The sequence below is a fragment of the Stenella coeruleoalba genome (genome assembly GCF_951394435.1).
Source record: "Stenella coeruleoalba genome assembly, chromosome: Y".
Classification (NCBI taxonomy): Eukaryota; Metazoa; Chordata; class Mammalia; order Artiodactyla; family Delphinidae; genus Stenella; species Stenella coeruleoalba.
The window spans coordinates 8,910-18,419 of NC_137168.1; the positions used below are offsets into that span (position 1 = coordinate 8,910).

The window sequence follows — 9,510 nt, forward strand, 5'->3', positions numbered from 1 at the left end:
AATGGCTAACAGGTTCAGGTTGTCTTTAAGCTTTGTGTTTAAGATAATACTCACTTACATTCATAACGATAAAAAATTCATTAGTATCTCTGCTGCACCTTCATCCTTTGCATTAAGGGGATAATAAAATAGCTTTATAATGACAAAGTTTGTATTTTAAAGCAGGTGTTTTAGCACCTTCAGCGGTTTTGATTAGATATAAACAAAGCAGAAAGCAGAGCGTTACAATCGTATTAAATAGTTTCCCTTGAGAATAGGTAGGTTGGCTGGGCGGGCTTTGGCTGAGGGCCGGGGGCGGTATTGAGGGGAGGTGTTGGGGGCGGAGAGGTACGTATTTCACTGCAAAAGCTGTAGTCAGTCAGTGCCTAGTAGAAATAACCCTTGAATAGCAAGATAATTTTCGTAATACTTGCACCTTCGAATTTTGATTCCTCACCCTTTTTAAACGGTGCAATCATACGCTTGTGCCATGTTCAGAACTGTGAACGGTGAGGATTACAGCCCAGCGGTACAGCAACGAAATATCCTCGACTTTGGGAAAGCACATTCCCTACTGTGGACGGACAACGGTAGCGCGAATGATCGGTGTGAAACCGGAGGAAATTGTAGAGAGAGCGGCCAGGACCGCGTCAAGCGACCCATGAACGCTTTCATTGTGTGGTCTCGTGATCAAAGGCGAAAGGTGGCTCTAGAGAATCCCCAAATGCAAAACTCAGAGATCAGTAAGCGCCTGGGATACGACTGGAAAATGCTTACAGAAGCCGAAAAGCAGCCATTCTTCGAGGAGGCACAGAGACTACGAGCCATGCACCGAGACAAATACCCGGGCTATAAATATCGACCTCGTCGGAAGGCCAAAGAGGCCACAGAAATCGCTTCCCGCAGACTCTTCAGTACTGTGCAGCCGAATGCACATAGAGGAGACGTTGTACCCCTTCCCATCCAAGGACGGTTGCGCCAAGGCCACACGTTCACGAATGGAAAGCCGGTTAAGCCACTCACAGCCCACGAACATAAGCAGCTCACTCCTGCCACAGGAGCATCGCAGCAGCTGGACAAGCCTGCGCCACAATAGGGTAACACAGGCTACGCAGACCTGCGGACGTCCCCTTTTACTATAGTTCAGAGCCCGAACTTTCTCACGTTTATTTTCGATGCTGGTTTCCTTACTCTCGCTATCAAAAGCCCTATTCATCTCAATTTTACTATTATTTCACCTGTGACTTAATTTCAAAATAAGTCACATAAACATGTTTAACATATAAAGAATTAGGACCTTACAATATGACTGAACCTTTGTTTATGACTGCTTGAAAGAATACTAACTATTAAGAAAGTATCTTAACAGCACTGAAACTGCTTGAATTCAAAGGCCATCTGTTTTTCCTATCGGTGGAAATATTTTCATATCTAATTTTAGTTGTTCCCGAGATTGGCCATTAGATAGGTGTTCGTATATGATAGTAGTCCGGTAATCGTCAGCATAGACAATAGAATTCTCACTCTTTATTTTAAATACTGTAACTCAAAACTATAGTGCTTCGAGAAACACTCACGGATTTATGGTATAGGGAAAAAATGTCGCACTTCGATGGAAATCTTCCTAACTCCTAAACCAGTCCCTAATTAGTGAATACATATGTACATTCTATCTTCTTTGACAGTTTATGTTGGGTCCTATTCCCGTTGTGGAAAAACCAGTTTTGCTGCCATTTGCAACTCAATTCCTTCAGTCCGCACCAACTCTGCACGCTTCGACCTCTATTTTGAACCAATTATAACGTCTATCGGGTAAAAAGAAATCTTTAATTAGCTCCTATGGGACTCACGGTTTCGCCTCTTTTCCGAAGTTTTTCTTTTAACAATGGCAAGGTACTTGTTTCTATTGCCGCTTAACTATTACGTTCCTGCAAGGAAGAGAGAGGGAGAGAGCGAGGGAAGGAGGGAGAGAGAAGGAGAGGGAGAGAGAGAGAGGGAGGGAGAGGGGGGAGAAAGAGGGGGAGAGAGAGAGGTATCATGTCGAGGATATGAACCATTCAGATTATGGCGGTGAGGTGGGCGATGGGAGGAGGGAGCCCCCCGTCTGGTTAACCTGATGAGATGTCAGTGAAAATATAAGTCAAAGGCATTATAAAATTTGCATACAGGCTAAAGTAGAAAACCTGGCAGTTTGCAAAGAAAAGCATCACTTTTTGGAATAAAAATAAGCCGATGGTCAATACGTATCACATCATATGATATATATCAAAGTCGACTTTCCAATACATATATTCCAAACCTTTAAAAAATACCTCAAACAATAAAACTCAAAACACGAAAATAGTATGTATTAGAATGAAATGTCAGGTTTTTGAAAGAAAGTTCAGGGTAAAAAGGGAGTTATCTTCAAAGACTGACTTGTTCCAGAAACAGTATTTCTTAATCGGAGATTCATGCAGCCCAAATGAGAACTGTACGTTGTAATAACCTTTTAAACAACTGCCTAAACTACCTTGTATTTTAAAATATTTTACATACATTTTCACGTATTTGTGCTTTATGTTTAACACCTCTCTTTCCACGTGTTCAGAAATAACCTCCACTATGACCTTCATCAAAATAGGTTATTTTTCCCTTTCTTGAACCTCAAATAAATGAAAATATAAAATATTATGTCCAGTTTCTTTTGTTTAATATAATGTCGGTCACATGCAGTTGGTTTGCTTTAGAAATTACTGTGTATATTTCATTTTATTTTATTTTTATGGACATGTAATGTCCATAAAAACTTCTGGTTTTAGTCATTACAGATATGACATCCTTAGTACATTTGTATACATGTCCATGAGAGAGTATTTACATGAATATCTTCCGAGAATATACCTAGGAAATAAACGGATGCTTTTGCATATTTTTTGCAAGTGTTTGTTTTAGCAAGTATTGATAAGAAGTATTCTTATATTTATAATGAATATTTGCCATATTTTAAAATGCCAACATTTAAAAAAACATTTAATGGTATGAAGTAATAGCATGGCCTCCAGATGCAACCTGGATCTGACTCCTTTCTTTGCCATTTACCAGACCTGACATTGAACTATTTCCTTTACATGTCTGGCCCTCACCTTTAGGTTTCTTCACCTTTAGGTAGCAGTAATAATAAAAATTAATGGTAATAATAAGAATAATAAACAAAAATAAAAGAACAGCTACAAAAACAAAGCCAACCCCATTGGGCTGCAGGGAAGACTCTATAAGTGAAGGTGTATGCTGGTTCAGTGAGTAAAAGTATATAAAGTATTAAAAACAAAACTAAAGATTATTAAAAAACTAGTTGGTAATGATAATAATGATAACAAAATAACAAGAACAAAACACACCCGCTGAGATACTATGAAGACTAAATAAGTGAAGGTATATAGTATGCTGGGAGTGAAAATACACATAGTTCTTAGAACAGAGGTAAGCACTGGTAACAAACTAACAACTGATGATAGTAATAATAACAAAATATCAGTGACAACCTACCTCAGTGGGATACAGAGAGGACTAAATTACTTAAAGATGTATAGGCTTCAAGGAGTAAATGTATTTCAAGTACTTAGAACAGATGCAGGCATTGGCAAAGAACTAAATAGTAAAAATAATAACCAAAAATAAAAAGAACAAAAAATCTCCTACTTCACTGAGGTGCTGTGAAGACTGAAGAAACTAAGGGGCATAAAGATGTAGAGTAAATATATTTAACATACTTAGAGGTCGACATTATTACAGTACTATTAATAGTAATGGTGACGATGACAGTGATAATGATAATAATAATGACAACAACAACAAAACCTCCTCACTGGGATGCTATGAGACTAAATAAGTAAAGGTATATAAGATTCAAGGAGTAAATATGCAAAATACTTAGAACAGAGGATGGCATTAGTAAAGAAGTAATTAGTAATAATTGCAAAAATTAATAATAACAAAAAACAACCAAACCTACTTCAGTGGGACGCTGGGAAAACTAAATACATTAAAGTATATATGATTCAAAGCTAGAGGCTAGAGGCTCAGATTTTTAAAGAACTAACTAATAGTAATACTTAAAAAACAATGATACCACTGGGATGCTGTGAAGATTAAATAAGTTCAGGTGTACAGGGTGCGATGAGTAAAGGTACACAATGTACTAAGAACAGAGGTCAGCATTGGTAGAGAACTAACCAATAATAACAATAGCAATAGTAATAATAATAATAGTACTAAGATAACAACAAAACATACTTCAGTGGTATGCTGTGAACACTAAAGAAATTAAGATGAGTAGGATTCAATGCATAAATGTATATAAAGTAGTAAGAACAGAGGTCAAGATTAGCAAAGGCTAAGTTGTAATGAAATCATGATGATGATAAAGAAAACCTACTACATGGGTGCTGTGAAGTCTACGTGAGTGTGTAGAGGAGTCAATGAATAAGTGTATTGAAGTACGTAGAACAGAGCTTGGCATTAATAAAACACTAACTAGTAACAACAACAATAATAGTAATACATAATGAAAACAAACAAAAATATATCATTGGGATACTATGAAAGATTTAGTAAGTTAAGGCATATAGGGACTGAATGAATAAACGTGTCTAAAGAACTTAGAAAAGAGGATGGCATTAGTAAAAAGACAAGTAATAATAATAAGGACTATTAATAATAAAAATACAAATAACATAATACCTACCTCACTCATTGAATATGTTAAAGTGTATAGGACTGAATGAGTTAATATATCAAACTACTTAGAAAAGAGGTCAGCATTAGTAAAGAACTAACTAGTAATAGTAAACAATAATAATAATATAACCAAAAACAAAACAAAACAAAACCTACCTATCTGGGATGCTGTGGAGACTAAATTAGTTAAGGTGTGTAGGATTCAATAGGTAAATGTACCCAAAGGGCTTACAACAGAGTCTGGCATTAGTAAAGAACAAAGTGGTAATAACGACAACAACAACAACAACAATTATAACAACAAAACATACCTCAATGGTATTTTGTAAAGATTAAAGACTATAGCATTCCAGGATTATAGAATTTGATAAATGTATTGAAGTAGTTAAAGACAAGCATTAATTTAAAAAAAAACTAACTAAATTAATGCATATAGAAATGAATGAATAAATATTTATAAAGTACTAGAACAGATGTCAATTTTCTAAAGAGCTAACATATATATATATATATATATATATATATATAATAATAAAATAACAACATCAAGGCTTCCCTGGTGGCGCAGTGGTTGGGAGTCCGCCTGCCGATGCAGCGGACGTGGGTTCGTGCCCCGGTCCGGGAGGATCCCACGTGCCATGGAGCGGCTGGGCCCGTGGGCCATGGCCGCTGAGCCTGCGTGTCCAGAGCCTGTGCATCCGAAGCCTGTGCTCCACAACGGGAGAGGCCGCAGCAGTGAGAGGCCCACATACCGCAAAAAAAAACACAAAAAAAACAACATCAAAACCTACCTCACTGGCATACTGTAAAGACTAAATAAGTTAAGGTTTATAGGATTCAAACCGTAAATATATGAAAGTAATAAAGAACTAACTATAAAGAATAATAACAAATTATTACTGATAACAATAAAATAACAATAAAACCTACTGTGTGAGATCTGTGACAACTAAGTAAGGTGTATAGGGCTGAATGAGTAAATGTATGCACAGCACTTTCAACAGAGGTCAGCACTAATAAAAACCAACTGGCAATAAAAATAATAAAACAAAAATAATAAAAAACAACAAACTCTACTTCACTGGGATGCTGTGAAGAGTAAATAAGCTAAGGTGTATAAGAGTGATTGAATGAGTCCATCTATATAAGTACTTAGAACAGAGGTAGGCATCAGTAAAGAACTGACTGGTAATATTAGTTTTCATTATTAATAAGAAGAAAGAAGAACAATAGCAAAACCTTCCTAACTGGAATCTGTGAAAACAAAATATTTTAAAGTGTATAGGAGTCAATGAATAAATGTATACTAAGTACTTAGAATAGAGATCAGCATTAATAAAGAATTCCCCAGTAACAATAATAATAATATAACAACAACAAAACCTACCTCAGTGGGATACTTTGAAGATTAAAAAGTTTACGTGGATAAGGGCTCAATGAGTAAGTGCATGTAACATACATAGAAGTCGTCTACCTTACTAAGGAACTAACTAGTAATAATGATTGCGATTAATAATATGAAAAAACAAAAAGGAAACTACCTTAACCCTAGGCCGTGAAGACTAAATAAATTAAAGTACCTAAATTCAATGAGTAAATTTACATAAAGTACATAGAACAGAGATCGACATTATTAAAATTAACTAGTAATAATAACAATAATAGTGATAAATAAAAACAAAACCTATGTCACTGGGATACTGTAAAGTCTAAATAAGTTAAGGTGTATAATTCAATGATTAAATGTTTATAGCATATCAAGTCAGAGTTCAGGTTTACTAAAGGACTAACTGGTAATAATTTTAATGAAAATGGTATAATAATAATAACAAAAGGAAGAAAAAAACCACATCACTGGGATGCTCCAGAGGCTAAATAAGTTAAGGTATATGAGGATTTAATGAGGAAGTGTATATAAAGTGATTAGATGGAGGCTGGCGTTATCAAAGAACAAGCTAGTATTAATAATAATAAAATGACAAAAACAAAAGAAAAACTTACCTCTCTGGGATAGTGTAAAGGCTACATAACTTAAGGTGTACAAAGGTTCAAACAGTAAATTATATAAAGTACCTAGGACAAGGTCGACATTTACAAGAACTAAGTATTAATATTGATAATTGTAAGAAAGACAGTGGAGGTGGGTCTCCAAGATGGTGGAGGAGTGAGATGTGGAGATCACCTTCCTCCCCACAAATACATCAAAACTACATCTACACGGGGAACAACTCCTACAGAACACCTACTGGACGCTGGCAGAAGACCTCAGACTTCCCAAAAGGCAAGAAACTCCCCATGTACTTGGGTAGGGCAAAAGAAAAAAGGAAAAACAGAGAAAAAAGAATAGGGATGGGACCTACGCCACGGGGAGGGAGCAGTGAAGGAGGAAAAGTTTCCACACACTAGGAAGCCCTTCACTGGCGGAGATGGGGGAAGCTTCGGAACCTCGGAGGAGAATACAACAACAGGGTTGTAGAGGGCAAAGTGGAGAGATTCCGGCACAGAGGATTGGTGCCGACCAGCACTCACCAGCCTGAGAGGCTTGTCTGCTCACCCACCAGGGTGGATGGTGGCTGGGAGCTGAGGCTCGGGCTTTAGAGGTCAGATCCCAGGCAGAGGACTGGGGTTGGCTGCGTGAACAAAGCCTGAAGGGAGATAGTGCATCACAGCTAGCCATGAGGGAGTCTGAGAAAAAGTCTGGATCTAAGAGTCCAGCCCTAAGGGCCAAGAGACCATTGTTTCAAGGTGTGCGAGGAGAGGGGATTCCTTCCCTGTCTGCCCACAGAAGGCAGAGCACTGCCTAAACCAGCTCGAGAGATGGGTGCGTGCTGCGGCTACCAGCGCGGACGCCAGAGACGGGCATGAGACACTAAGGTTGCTGCTGCAGCCACCAAGAAGCCTGTGTCCTAGTACAGGTCACTATCCACACCTCCTCTCCCGGGAGCATGTGCAGACCACCACTGCCAGGGTCCCGTGATCCAGAGACAACTTCCCCGGGAGAACACACGGCGTGCCTCAGGCTGGTGCAAAGACACCACAATCTCCACTGCCGCAGGCTCGTCCCGCATTCCAATTATGTCTACTCTACCCCACCCTCCCCCCAGCCTGAATGAGCCAGAGCCCCCTAATCAGCCACCGCTTTAACTCCATCCTTTCTGCATAGGAACAGAAGCCTGAGGGCAACCTACACACAGAAGTGGGGCCAAAACCAAAGCTGAACCCCAGGAGCTGTGAGAACAAAGAAGAGAAAGGGAAATTTCTCCAGGCAGCCTCAGGAGCAGCGGACTAAATCCCCACAATCAACTTGAGGTACCCTGCATCTGTGGAATATCTGAAGAGACAAAAAATCATCCCAAATTGAGGAGGTGGACTTTAGGAACAACGGTAGACTTGGGGTTTGCTGTCTGCGACTGACTTGTTCCTGATTTTTATGTTTAACTTAGTATAGATTTTAGTGCTTGTTATCATTGGTGAATTTGTTTTGTTGCTCTCTCCTTCTTCTTTTAATTACTCTTTAATTTTAATATTTTAATTATTTAATTTATTTATTTATTATCATTTTTTCTTTCCTTTTTTCCCACTTTTCCTCTGAGCCGTGAGGCTGACAGCGTCTTGGGGCTCTGGCCAGGTGTCAGGCCTGAGCCTCTGAGGTGGGAGAGCTGAGTTCAGGACATTGGACCACCAGAGACTTCCCAGCCCTAAATAATATCAATTGGCAAGAGCTCTCCCACAGATCTCCATCTCAACATTAAGACCCAGCTCCACCCAATGGCCAAAAGGCTCCAGTGATGGATGCCCCATGACAAACAACTAGCAAGACAGGAACACAACCCCAGTCATTAGCAGAGAGCCTGCCTAAAATCATACTAAGTTCACAGACACCCTAAAACACGCCACAGGATGCAGCCCTACCCACAAGAAAGACAAGATCCAGCCCCACCCACCTGAACACAGGCACCAGTCCCCTCCACCAAAATGCCTACACAAGCCACTGAAACAAACTTACCCACAGGGACAGACACCAAAAACAACGGGAACGACGAACCTGCAGCCTGCGGAAAGGAGACCCCATATTCTCCATAGTTCTCTTACTATGGAGAACAGTATGGAGGTTCCTTAAAAAACTACAAATAGAACTACCATATGACCCAGCAATCCCACTGCTGGGCATATACCCTGAGAAATCCATAACTCAAAAAGAGTCATGTACCACAATGTTCATCGCAGCACTATTTATAATAGCCAGGACATGGAAGAAACATAAGTTTTCATCAACAGGAATGGGTAAAGAAGATGCAGCACTTATATATAATGGAATATTACTCAGCCATAAAACGAAACGAAATTGAGTTATTTGTAGTGGGTAGATAGAGCTATAGTCTGTCATACAGAGTGAAGTAATTCAGAAAGAGAAAACAATTACCATATGCTAACACGTATATATGGAATCTTAAAAAAAAAAAAGTTTCTGATGAACCTAGGGGCAAGACAGAAATGAAGACACAGATGTTGATAATAGACTTGAGGACATGTTATATCACACAGGGAGAACAGCTCGGTGCTTTGTGACCAACTAGAGGGGTGGAATAGGGAGGGTGGGAGGGAGACACAAGATGGAGGGGATATGGGGATATATGTATATATATAGCTGATTCACTTTGTTAAACAGCAGAAATTAACACAACATTTTAAAGCAACTATACTCCAACAAAGATATTAAAAAAGAAGAAAAGAAAAACAATGGCAAAAACCATCTACCTCAGTGGGTTGTTAGGAAGACTCAATATGTTATTAAGTTATTATTATTAATAA

The 9,510-nt window shown here is 38.7% G+C and overlaps 1 protein-coding gene across 1 annotated transcript; it reads left to right on the plus strand.

Moving 5' to 3' along the window:
- The first annotated feature begins 386 nt into the window (after positions 1-386).
- Positions 387-1,385, plus strand: SRY (sex determining region Y). The gene has a single exon (XM_079911835.1). The coding sequence runs from the start codon at positions 470-472 to the stop codon at positions 1,073-1,075; it is 606 nt and encodes a 201-aa protein (XP_079767961.1). The 5' UTR covers positions 387-469; the 3' UTR covers positions 1,076-1,385.
- Positions 1,386-9,510: the final 8,125 nt, after the last annotated feature.

Excerpts from the sequence above, each read along its gene's own strand:
- SRY (XM_079911835.1), top strand. The coding sequence starts at position 470 with ATGTTCAGAACTGTGAACGGTGAGGATTACAGCCCAGCGGTACAGCAA.